Source organism: Thermobia domestica, chromosome 3 (genome assembly GCF_964235325.1).
Source record: "Thermobia domestica chromosome 3, izTheDome1.hap1.1, whole genome shotgun sequence".
NCBI classification, from domain to species: domain Eukaryota; kingdom Metazoa; phylum Arthropoda; class Insecta; order Zygentoma; family Lepismatidae; genus Thermobia; species Thermobia domestica.
Window position 1 is genome coordinate 53,931,167 of NC_137456.1, and position 13,828 is coordinate 53,944,994.

Below are 13,828 nucleotides of genomic sequence, written 5' to 3' on the forward strand. Positions count from 1 at the left end.
TCCTCAAGAGGAAACGCCGGAAACGAACATTGTTCATCGATACAGCCCGATGAACCAACGCTTACACTGCCTGTCAACTTATTTTCCCCGATTTTTAAGCCCGCGTAATTGGGAAAAGGGTCAATTTGTGGTTTATCGGATTGTATCGAAGAATAATGGTTGTTTTCGTCCTTTTCTCGTGAAGAACAAGACGATGTACTAAGGCTATTACATAATGTACCTTCTCGTTGAGTGCCAGGAATTTCAGTGTTTACTCTCTTAACATGTAAACGCTTATTCCACCTATATCGTGTTTTTCTTGGTACCTGAAGCACCGAGGGAGTGGGACTGTTGCATGCAACATATTGTTTGTAGTTTCGTTTCATTGTAGTTTATAAGTTAACGTAACTATATTTTAAACACGTATAATGAACATACAAAAAGTAACTACAAATAACTCAAAAGAATATATATACACTGTATCTACAAATTACTATTATACTGTTGGTATGAAGCAAAATTAACACAAACTCTACTGATCATCTTGATCCTTCTGCTTGTCTCCGTGCCTATTCTTCCGAGCCGCCTGTACACATTTGTCCGTCATAGCTGCGTGAACTGCAGACGTCTTGGTATTAGGAAATTTGAGGAGAACATAATCTGTGATCAAAGAAAGGTCTTATCAACAAGGATCTTTTACACATATACTAAGCTGAAAATATAACGAAAGAAACAAACTCCAAGTTAAAAAAAAGTCATATATTGAACAATGAACACTGATTGTAGGAGGTGACTGGGTGGACAGTAGAGAAACTAACAACTACAGATATAGTTATTGTTAAGAAAGAAATAGTTACATTCTGTTTAAAGAGTATTTTAGAAGTGTATTTATAGTTTTTACGGCTATAAGATTGGTTTGACTTAGTTTAACGTCCCACGGTTATGTCTGCTAGACTAAAGGAGAATGACCTGCTGATTATAGTGGAATCGAAACTACTTCGATCGTTCAACTGTACTTCCACCGGGAATCGAACCCGGGACCACGCGAACAGAAGTCAAGCGTGCTAGCCACTAGACCAAGCGAGGGTTCTTTACAGCTATGAGTCAAGTAGCGATAGGATTGGGTAAAGAAGTGGCAAATTAATTGGCCATAACGTACCATTCAATCCTGGACTGATTTCTTCTCATTTCAGGTCATGTCGGTGACCAAGAGAAGGGTTCAGGTGGATCAGTCGGAATCATGCTAAGTGTAAAAGTTAAACAAGTACAAAACTTGGAAAATTCGCCACAGAAACTTACAATTTGTTCACATACGTTAATGGAGATCAGTATCTATCTATCACGCGTATTCGAGTGGTTCAAGAATGTTAAAGGAAGGAGGGACAATCCAAAAACCCACTGTGACAGAGAATGTGTGTAGAAAATCGGTACAATTGTTCGAAACCGCTACATGAAAATTCGAGCAATTACTAACACCAATAAAGAAACAGTAAATAGAGTTTTACACGTGAAAAAGAAGTGTCATAAATCCTCTCGCACCAACACAGATTGAATTGCAGTACTGACATTGTTCAAAACAAAAAAAAATTATATTCGAGGTCAAATTAGAGGGAATTCGGGTATTGGCGAACCCGTCATCTAAAGCAGACCCTCCTTTTTTTATTTTGTCGATTTTCTTGAAGTGAGTTGGCAACATTATCAGAGAACGCAAATTGCTTACTCTTATGTCAAAGCTTTCACTGAAGATGTCATTGAATGCAAAGAATAATACGCAAATTTATGTCTGTAGCAGACTTCAAAACTTTCGAACGGTTAAAAAGTCTTTCCTTATGTATTTAGTTTCATTTAGATTCATGTTATATTAAGAACAAATAGGTGACATTGTCTTGACTAGACCTTACAAGAACATCAAAACCATCATGTAAAAATATTTAATTACTGGTGGCGGATAAAGTGGACCCCGGCATGGTAGCTAAAGTGAAGCAGAGTCCAATTTGCTCAACCTTTCCAGCAGTGCTCCTTTAAAGGTTCTTTTACTGAATTAATGACTGGCATAACTTAAAATGTGTAAACTTAATGCAGATATAACTGTTGGATACACAAATGCACACATGTACGAGTTTCTCAAGTCATTGCAGTATTGTTATAGCCATTGGACAAGTCGGTCATTGGAGTTCTGAAACGTTTCTACAATGGAGAAATCATAATGTACCTCAGACCTACAGGTCATCCTATCACTCACTGTAATTTGACAAAACTTTGATAGGACAATTAAGGTTACAGACCGGCGTCTTTAATTTCTCGTTCAGCACCTTTTGTGCTACAGGATTCTAGCCCATTAACAGAAGACCCCAGGGATCCACTTTATCGGAGCAGTTTCAAAATCAGCAAATTTTCACACTTCCAGTAAGGAAGAATTAAAAAATGAATACAGCATAAGCTAAATTATTGTGCTTAAACATGATACAAATAAATAAAGAATTGTTTTGTTATTGATTTATAGAAGTATCAATTTGTATTTAAAAATATAGCCCACTTCCTCCATGATGTACTATGCAAGAAATGCGAAACAAAAATTATAAGTAAAAGGCATATGAAACCTAACATACCTTTGATAGCACTAATAATATCTGGAGACAGTGTTTTCTTTATTTTGCCACGACCAGTTATTGAACTTGTACTAAGCTCATCATCATCAAAAAAGCACGACATAAGATTTCTCGTGAGCTTTGTAGCAGAATGGCCTGCACTGGCTACGCAGCGAATTAATCGGGAATGCTTTATTGTAATGTCAGGGTAATCAGGACTGAGAACCACATCATCTCCATGTACGGATCTCGAGTATTCCTGTAAGTAAAAGTTTAACACAATAATTAATCTTAACACATTCTACCATTTACTTTTACATATATGATGTACAGTAGAAATAAAATTACCCGAATTGCTTTGGAAACAAACGATCTTACCACGAACAATCTTTTGCGCTTGATTTTGGTTCTTGAACCCCCCCAACACAAAACAAGGGTAGAGATAACGAAAGCCGAAACGATGCGAGACTTAGCTGGATCGAAACTAGTAGTGTGAGCTGATTGACTGATTTTAACACACTGTACATGCAAAATTTAAACTACTTTGTTTTTATAAGTCTTTAATTTGTCATTTAAGCAAATTTAGATTTTTGTATAAAAATACTATTTTCGTAAGTTATCAGGATCGAGTGTAGTCCAATTAATCCGGATAATTGTAACTCTACCGTATATAAGCACAATAACTGCCCAACATATGAACAGTATGTATCAAACACTACTACAACAGCGAAATTGAGCGTGTTTTTAAAATTGCATTGTCTAGGGAATACATATAATTTTATACGCCTCCAGCTAGCAAAAAGGAAACAAAAAGAAACATATGTAAGAACAGTGCCGTCAAATCTAATTAAAACAAGCAAACCGCAAATGATGGCTTTCCGAAAATAGTGACCCAATCACATTTGAAAGGGACGAGAATGGATACATTATACGCAAGAATTTTCGAGGTGCAATCTTCCTATAAGCACAGATGAAATGCAAATATATACACACAAAGAAAGAGAAAATGAAATGACTTTCGAGTCTTCCGTTCTGCGGTTATGTGGAGTAAGCTAAAGGAGACAGTGATGATGAGAACCAATGAAATGATGGAATGAACAGAGGTGAACGCTGTAACCCTCTCCACTGGTCTAGTGGCTAGAATGCGCGCCTTTGGCGTAAAAGATCCCGGTTCGATTCCCGGTGGTAGAGCATTGAAAGAGAGGTTCGGATTCCACTTTAAACTATATGTCCACGTCTCATATAGCCTCCCTCCTGAAAAAAAAGACGTAAGCGATAATCAAATCAAATAATCAAAAGTAAACGCTCTACCATTGAGCCACTGCGACCCCACACAAAGAAAAGAGACAAAATACTTAATGCAGACTTTGTCTGTCTTATAGAGACTATGCCGTTACCTTAAATTACTCATAGTTTGAAATAAGCAAGCAGAAAGAGAAATTTGGACCGCCACTTACATATTTGTATGACCCTAAGAATTTGAACAATTGTACGCCCGCACCCCTTCCCTACAAAACGGCGATAAATTGATCTAAAACCTTAGTCTTAAAATCTAGAAAAGAAACTTACGTTACTACTTTGACTGGATGGTGACACCTCATGGTTGGATTCTTCAAGATCTTCGGCATCTAGCAATGTGAACAAGAATGTCTTGACACTTCTCGGTACTTTGAGCTTCCGCTGTTTATCTCTGGAAGCGCATTCCTTCTTTAGAGCATCTACTAAGCATTTTTCTTCGTCTAATTTGGTGCGCAAATCATTAACTTCTTCTTTCAGTACGCTGCAGTTTTGACATTTGTCGATCTTTCGTACTTTTGGTTTCGAGCCTGATGGACTGTTCTGAGCTGATAAGTATGCGTTGCTTGGATGCTTGTCTATCTGTTCTTGACAAACGTTACTGGCGGATGCTGACTGTAAACTTCCGTTGCAAGAAGTTCTGTTTATTTGCTCTTGCCAGACGTTACTGCCGGGTGTAGTTTCTGTAGCCGACTCAGATGGAAAATTATCCGTACATAGTGTGGGGTCCTTCACAATAGTTTCAAAGTTCCTTTCAAATATTTCTTTCAAACTGCCTGGATTTCTACGATTTTCATCCTCTTCATCTGTTGGAATCGGATCTGTTGAACTTAGGTCATCAGAATTATTACTGCTGCCAGAATCATATCTTATTACCCGTTCCGTCTTCCCGACAAACTTCCTTTGTTCCACCTCACATTCGGTTTTAGTACCTGAAAAAAAAATCCATCATGATGTCATCTGCATCTGAAGTTTTCGGTGGTACATCATAATCACTTCATAAAATATAAGCAATACAAGAAAAGGGCCACCCGTTAAAGGGATCTACTACAGATTACATGCACCAGCTTCCAAGGAAAAGTAGTAGGTTCAGTAGTTAAATAATCGTGGCAGATACTGACCGATTGAAAGTAGTGCCATTGCGGGAGATGTGAGAAGGCTATCTAATTGACCCGGGTGGTAAAGTTTGAGATAAAGTGTCCCTTATACAGCTAGCAAACTACAGAAACTGCATACCTCAATCTAGCCGATGCTTCTAAATCACTCGTTCGCAGTAGGAGTACAAATATATAATAAATAATTTCGTAGAGAACAGTGTATACTGATAGTTAATATATAGGGGCGCAGATTTTTTAAAAATATGTGGACATAAAAATGATAACTTTGCGGTTAAACGAGTGACTGCATATGAAAGAGGACTGTGTTCGATATTAATTCCGACTATCGGAGTGCCCTGCATTCTCCATGCCTCCTGCAGGACAAACACCAGTTCTCGCATTAGTTAGTCCATTTGCGATGTCGCTGTCGCAAGACTATTAGAATAGATCGTGGCTAAGCTGTTAGCGCACGCGCCTTTGACGTGAGAAACTTGGGTTTGATTCCCAGTGGAAGCTCATGTGGTTCGGATTTCCTGTTAATCAGTATGTCTACGTTTCATATGGCCTCGTTGCTGAAAGGGACGTTGAACTCAAAATCAACTCAACTATTAGAACGGGAAACTCCAAAACTTAAAGTCAGTGGGTGCGCTTTTAGAATAAGCATAAACCTCGTTTATTCCCCAGTAGTGCAATTCCTAAAGTTTACTGATGAAAGAAGTAAATGTTTTATGAATGTCTGTAAACCGAAGACAAAACTTTTATAAATTGGTTTACACACACACACATTATTACTCGGTAGTAGTACATTGTTACTTGGGCCTGTACAGTAAGAGTTTAAGAATGCCTTATGGAATCATTTGAAGCAAGAAAAGTTAAGACAAATGATTTTTATTTTGCCGACGTATGTAAATATTCACGAATCTAGGCACAGTAGTAATGTTTGCATGGTGTAGCTATTCTTCATAATCTCATTCGAGACTTACAAAACCTACACGCAAACTACAACGTATGATGTTGCAGTTCATTTCCTACATCCCAAGAAATGGCATTTGTGCTGGCTGTATCGCCAGACCACATGAAAATCGAAAAAGAAGTACCAACATGAACTACATTTGGTTAGAGTACATTACTTTACGTTAGGTTATGTTACATTAGGCAGGTTAGGTTCAGTTACAAGTCAATTACCTTCAAAACAAAGGCATGTAAATTTTTACAATTTGCAATAGAACATTACTATTTGCGTATAAATAAGACGTCCGAATGTATATGATATGAAAACTACAGTACAAGACATTAACCAACCTGTGCTAGGTGCTCACTAAAAGCAGAGCGCGTTAGTTAGGGCGGGTAAAGGAACAGGCGCATGAGCGAGGGTAGTGAAAACAGGTGGGTGTTGGCAATGATAAGAGTTTGAATAGCACTTGTCGTTGTTTCATACTAGTAACACTCCACTTGTAAATAGTACACCGTGTCTTTCACACAATTTCAACAGCTGACGTTCGTTATTTTCGTGTACGTAATTCTATAAAACTCACACGATATGTCATAATATTGATATATATGCGCCATTTCCACACTTCATTTCTCGCCACTAAATCATAACAAGTGTACCTCTATGTGAAATAGTCTCTTCCGCCTCCACATACAATGACGCTTAGAACACCAAAACCAGCCTACCAAACCCCTTTCTTAACTTCAGCTATTCCCCTAATCTGCTTTTCATTCAAGCTCCTTCACAAACCAAAATAGGAGTATGTTTAGTACAAGAGGTCCAAAAGCACGTAAAAAACAGAAAATTTACAGAAGAAACGAATGATGCAAGTACTTAGACGTAACAGAACGTAACCAAATCTAACCTAACCTAAACCAACCTACTATTAGTAGAAATAAGCGAAATTCTATCATTCTTTGGAAAAGTATGCTGGACCCATACACTAATATAACATAAACTAACCTAAGCTTACCTAAATTAACATAACCTACCCTAAACTAGCCTAATGTGAACAGAAATTACCAAAATTGTAACATTTTTTAGAGAAAAGTGCTGGACCCCTTCTGCTAAACATAGGCCCCAAAATAAATTATCCAATTCACCCAGTAGATTTCCAAAATATTGGAGGCGGTACAGCACTTAAACCCCAAGAACCAACATGGTTCACACTGTTTTACGTTAATCACTAAAAATCTACTATTCTACTCTGATACCTACAAAAGTGTTATTTAAACTCAGATATCTAGATTCAGGTCGACTGCCAACAGTTAAAGTGTACTAAATAGTTTATTTTGGCGCCAACTGTTGTTGATCTAGCCACACAATAAATAAATTAAAAAAAAAAAAACTTAGGATTATAAATAGTAAATACTTCTAAAATATAACAGAGTGACAGTGAATTAAAAGTGAGCACAATACTCTGTTACTTAGCCAGAAGACATTTTCTCCAATGTACTTCGCTGAGTCATTAACATCCGTAGATTCATGCGATTTGTATTTCCATCGTTCGGTAGTTACTACAAATTCGCGGTAATTTTCTGTTTCGACAGTTCACTGCAAAACACACGGTAATGAATCACACATTAAATATATGTCATTATCTTAAATTAATTACATCTATAGCTGTTAAAGTATTGTTAGAGCCAAATACATTACTCACCTACATAAAGAATTCTACCATCGTAGCACGTGCTTCCTTTCCATTGTACAGGGTACACTTTTCCAAGTGTAAGTTTACCTGTACATTTACATTTCTTGCGGTGTAGAATGGAATAAGTATTATTATCCCATTCAACTACAACATACGCATTATTTGCCGTTGACATCTTGAAAGCCACTGTAATCTTGTGGAAACTTACAATTCATCCGCTACCATCGAGCACACAACCATAGAAAAACCACTGATCACAAACCCTAACGTCAACAACCAGCAGACGATTGACAACGAACAAACGAACGCTGTGGCGCCAAGCGTCTTTCCTGTGCGTAAACATATAGGTTCTGATCACGTTATAATTATGTTGTTTTCGATATTGTCTCCCAACTTTACAATATACATATAAGAATAACTTATATGTGTATGACGATAATTGTGTATTGTTCACATATCGCAATTCTTAAGGAAAGGAAACTTATTATTCAGACTCAGGGGTGTCATTTGAGAAAGTCAAGGGGGCAATCGCCCCATGAGTTTCAGAATCTCTTAATTAATTGTGCAGTAATATAATATAAATAAAATGTTAGTGTGTTTGTGCGTATGCTTCTTTGGGTGCCAGACGAATGGACCGAGAGTTATCAAATTTTGGTCACGGGTATGCTGGTCCACGGCCAAGACCAAGACGAAGCATTTTTTCCAAACTTCGAACTAGGGGTCGCAAGGGAGGATTTACTACGACATGAAAATATAGTCGAAAATGACTTATATTAATGTTAACTTCATAGTTTTCGGAATCGCTGAGATCATAGTGAAACTCCCGATTGCGTTCACTTGCCCACCCCCCTTGGGGGCCAAGAGTCAACAGCAGGTCACCGAGACATGTACAAATAATCGAAAATAACCAATATTAGTGTCAAGTCTATAATTTACAGGCTCGCTGAGATTAACGCTGAAGCTATGGATCCCGTATATAATTCCAAATACAGCCCCATCGCCTAGGGGCCGAGTCAGGGACATACGCAGGGGGTGGTCCTGGGGGTCCGGACCCTCCCCGAAATTTCGACTTTTATGTAAATTTAGCCTAATTTTAGGGGCAACTTTAGAAATTTTAATATAAAATACTCTCATATTGAGTTTGGACTCCTCCCGAAATAAATTCCTGCGTACGCTACTGCCGAGTCACCAAGCGGGTCACCGAGACACGTAGAAATAAGCGAAAATTACCGATGTTAGTGTCAAATACTTAGTTTTCGAGATCGCTGAGATCAATGGTGAAACTCCTGATCGCGCTTACTTCCAAATTCAGCCACGTCGGCTGGACGCCGAATCACCAGGGGGGTCACCGACACATGTGGATGTAACCCACAGTGATCGATATTAGTGTCAAATCCATGGTTTTCTGGGCCACTGAGATCAATGGTGAAGCTCCTGATCCCTTTTACTTCCAAATTCAATCTCATCGGCTGGCACCGAGAGTCAAAAAAGGTGGGGGTCTCCGACACATATAGAAATAATCGAAAATTAACAATATTAATGTCAAATACAAAGTTTCCGGAGACACTGAGATTAATGATGAAACTCCCGATCGCGTATAATTCCAAAAATTCAGCTCCATCGACTAGGGGCCGAGAACCACCAGGCGGGTCACCGAGACATGTAGGAATAAGCTAAAATAACCGGTATTAGTATCAAATACATAGTTTTCGGGGTCGCTGAGATCAATGGTGAATCTCCTGATCGCTTTTACTTACAAATTCAACTTCATCGGCTGGGCACCGAGTCACCAGAGGGTCACCGACACATGTAGAAATAATCGAAAATTAACAATATTAGTGTCAAATCTATAGTTACGGAGTCGCTGAGATCAATGCTGAAGCTTTCGATCGCGTATAATTCCAAATTAAGCCACATCGACTGGGGGCCGAGTCATCAGGCGGATCACCGAGACATATAAAATAAGCGAAAATTACCGATATTAGTGTCAAATACATAGTTTTCGAGATCGCTGAGGTCAGTGGTGAAACTCCTGATCGCGTTTACTTCCACATTCATCCCCGTCGGCTGGAGGACTGAAAGGCACAAAGAGAGGGTTTTTTTACCGAGACATGTAAAAATAATCGAAAATTATCGATATTAGCGTCAAATACATCGTTTTCGGGGTTGCTGAGATCAATGGTGAAATTCCCAATCGCGTATAATTCCAAATTCAGCCCCATCGACAAGGGGCCGAGAACCACCAGGCGGGTCACCGAGACATGTAGAAATAAGCACACCAAGACATAAATATAAATCTCTATAGAGCAAAAATGGTAACAGATAGCTGGACATGACCTTTGTCTCATCTCTGTCCTTATCCATCTATTGAAATCAAAAAGCGTATGTCTACGATTTCCGATGTGAATATTGAATTTTCATATTTTGGAAGTCTACATGAGTTTCACACTTGGAAACGAAACTCATTTGTTACTATCATAAATCTTAAACCTGCATGTATGTAACTAAAGAGGTATTTCTCATTGGTAGAATGTTAGCATTCAGAAGGTTCTAGTATCGATTCTATAGAGTGCGGCCACCCTGGCTGCATTTCCCCAGTTACACCAGGTGAATACAGGAATGGTAGGCTACTTTACAACACAGGGCCTGACCACTGCCCTCCCCTATCCGGATCTGTAACTTGGGTGTCGAAGATCACAAAATAATTTATGTCAAGTGCATGCTTCTTACATGTTTACGTTTATTTGTAGGGCCTACAGGTGCTGTATATTGCATGTTTTTTAATTTCTGACTTTTGCATGTTAGTGTACACATTATCGTATCCTTTTATCCATCTGCATGTACTTTCCAGGTGTTTTACATGTACATGGTAAGTACCTGGGCATACTGGGGAAATAATGCATTTCCCATGCATGTGGCATGTAGTTTCCGATACATAGTGATTTACCTGTCTTATATTCCCTGTACATGTACGCTTTATCTACGTCTGCCAGGTACAATACATGCACCTGTGACATTCATTTTCCGTGGATGCATGTTCCTTACCTGTTTTCATTTATATGTACAGGAATTGTACATTCCATGTTTTTCACTCCTAACTTACGCATGTAAACATGTAATTTACATTGCATTTTTTCTATCGTTCTGCAGGTACTTTGCATGTGTTTTACATGTACATGGTAAGTACCTGGGCATACTGGTGAAATAATGCATTTCCCATGCATGTGGCATGTAGTTTCCGATACATAGTGATTTACCTGTCTTATATTCCCTGTACATGTACGCTTTATCTACGTCTGCCAGGTACAATACATGCACCTGTGACATTCATTTTCCGTGGATGCATGTTCCTTACCTGTTTTCATTTATATGTACAGGAATTGTACATTCCATGTTTTTCACTCCTAACTTACGCATGTAAACATGTAATTTACATTGCATTTTTTCTATCGTTCTGCAGGTATTTTGCATGTGTTTTACATGTACATGGTAAGTACCTGGGCATACTGGTGAAATAATGCATTTCCCATGCATGTGGCATGTAGTTTCCGATACATAGTGATTTACCTGTCTTATATTCCCTGTACATGTACGCTTTATCTACGTCTGCCAGGTACAATACATGCACCTGTGACATTCATTTTCCGTGGATGCATGTCCCTTACCTGTTTTCATTTATATGTACACGTATTGTACATTCCATGTTTTTCACTCCTAACTTACGCATGTAAACATGTAATTTACATTGCATTTTTTCTATCGTTCTGCAGGTACTTTGCATGTGTTTTACATGTACATGTTAAGTACATGGGCTTAAGAGGAAAAACTAGCATTTCCCATGCATGTGACTGATAGATTACAGGCACATGCCATCAATTTGAATCATGTTTTTTGAACATACCTATTGCTCTTGTATGTCCCAGGTATATTACATGGACCTGTACTATGCATGTACCTTGGTGTATGTACATTACATGTCTCCTTTATATGTACAGATACTTTTCATTGCATGTTTGAGAACTTCTAACATTGAACACCATCTACACATGTATCACATGTTTATAGCCACAGGTAGATTCACCTGTCAGTGGGAAACTAACATGCTTTTTACAGCTACAGGCGCCTGTATAGTACCTGTTAAAGTCACATGTACCTGTACATGCACAGAACATTGCCTGGAATTTGTCACATTTTCATATGGGCTCACTCAGTTATGAACAGGCAATACAAATTGGAGGACATAAACGTAGCAGGTAAGTTAGAAAATGTTACAAGAAAAGAACGACCGAACGCGGATATAATGAGGATCAGCAAAGTGAATTGGAAAGAAGAAGATTATTTCTGGTCAGATGAATAAAGAATTAACTCCGGTACGGAAAATGGAGTAACTGGAGTTGGGTTTACAATGAAGAAGACAAGTGGACGGGTAAGAAGTATACCATAGTAATCGAGTCATTAGTAAAAGTAGCTACCTCGATACGATTATTATCGAGGTTTAAATGACAAGGACAACGCACGATGATGAAGTAGGGCAAATTTATGGAAACTACGAAAACGACATGAAAGACATAAAAGATAGATAGATTTGAATGCTATTGTAGGAGGAGAAGCAGGAGGAAGATTAGTACGAAAATAAGATTAGGAAGGTTTAACGAAGGCGAACGACTGACTGAATTTTGCACGAAGAACAAGCTAGTAGTGGCAAATACCGGTCAGGTTATGCATTGTATATACTCACAAAAGAGGTTCAGATACCAAATTACGAACTGCAGAAGTTACTCAGGAACGAACACGGACAGTAGCTACAACTTAGTCATAATGAGAAGTGAGTGTAAATTTAGAAGTTCGGAAAAAAGAACAATGGAAGACTTGATATAGAAAAGTTGAAGAACAAAGAAATTCAAGAAAGTTACCCGGAACAGGAGATAAGATATTGTATGAACTAACGAAGAAAGAAATTAACAAAGAATAGTCATTCATAAAAACGGCCTGGTTACTACTGCAAAGGAAGTAGCTATTAAGTCACGAAGAAAAAATAACAAGGAAAGAATGATCGTCAAGGAAATTCTAGATTAAATGGATGAGAGAAGAAAATTGAAGAATATAAACAACAAAGATGATAAGAAGCAATGTAAAAGAATAAGAAATCAAATCATTCGAAAATGCAGACTTGCCAAGGAATGGAGAAGACAACAATGTGGAAAAAATAGAAAAGAATAATATGAATACAGAAAGACAGCAGATGTGGCTTACAAGAGAAGCCACGGAGACCAAAGACCAATGTACTAAAAGGTAAATAAGGAAGACCCGTTACAATACAGAGATAAAGTGAAAATATGGAAGAAATATTTGGAAAGGATCTATGGAAACGACAAGCAATTAGAATAATTAGAAATCATGGAGGAGGTAGAAGAGGCGAGAGGAGATTCATACTGAGATCCGAGAACAATAAAGCATTACAAGACCTAAAAACACGGAAAAGCTGCAGGTGTGGATGAGATCAGGAGAAAGAGTACAAAGTGCGGGACAGGAAGTTCAGGACAGATTACATAAACTAATTAACAGCATTTATGAAGAAAGGCAGGCGCCTCCAGACTTCCAGATGATCAAGATACCAAAAACAGTAGGCACTGCGAAATGTGAGATTTATAGAACGATAAGCTTGCTTACGTACGCTTTTAAAAAATTTGACAATAGAAGATTGGAATCCAAGATAGAATTAGTACTAGCAGATGACCAGCTTGGTTTCAGATAGAAAACTGGAACGAAAAATGAAATATCATCTTTGTTTTACGTCCCATCGTTATGCCGGCTAGGCTAAAGCAGACGGTGATGAGAAATTAAGAAAAATGGAGTAGTCAAAAATGTGGGAGGAAACGGGAGAACCCCGAGAAAACCCTCATTATGAGGAGCTTACAAGACTAGATGTCGAATGCTCGGACATATAATTCCTAACATAAATATTACCACCACGAAGTTCACTCATAAAGGGATGTTACTAACATCTACATAAAATCAATCTTGGCCTAACGAAATTTGTTTATGTCCACATGGCATTCTACAGCACTGGTTTCACAATTAACTTTCGTTCCAGGCACTGAAAATTGACGGAATGGCCCTATACCCACATGTGCTCCACGAGGATGAAAATAAGAACCATACACACAGAAACAATACAACAGAAATAACAGTAAGGAAAAAAATGCGATGAATATTTTTGTGTTTC

The 13,828-nt window shown here is 38.2% G+C and overlaps 1 protein-coding gene across 1 annotated transcript; it reads right to left on the reverse strand.

The window, feature by feature from the left end:
- Nucleotides 1–501: 501 nt before the first annotated feature.
- LOC145680386 (uncharacterized) lies at nucleotides 502–7,953 on the reverse strand. Its single transcript, XM_081750824.1, has 4 exons — nucleotides 7,612–7,953; nucleotides 4,137–4,795; nucleotides 2,589–2,826; nucleotides 502–639 (listed from the first exon to the last, which is right to left on the reverse strand). Exons 1-4 carry the CDS (start codon nucleotides 7,775–7,777, stop codon nucleotides 512–514), a joined length of 1,191 nt encoding a protein of 396 aa, XP_081606950.1. The 5' UTR covers nucleotides 7,778–7,953; the 3' UTR covers nucleotides 502–511.
- Between the last annotated feature and the right edge of the window lie 5,875 nt (nucleotides 7,954–13,828).

Excerpts from the sequence above, each read along its gene's own strand:
- LOC145680386 (XM_081750824.1), bottom strand. The coding sequence starts at position 7,777 with ATGTCAACGGCAAATAATGCGTATGTTGTAGTTGAATGGGATAATAAT. Across the intron at positions 4,796-7,611 it reads TGGTAGAATTCTTTATGTAG|GTACTAAAACCGAATGTGAG; the intron begins GTGAGTAATGTA and ends TTTTTTTTTCAG. Across the intron at positions 640-2,588 it reads TATTATTAGTGCTATCAAAG|ATTATGTTCTCCTCAAATTT; the intron begins GTATGTTAGGTT and ends CTTTGATCACAG.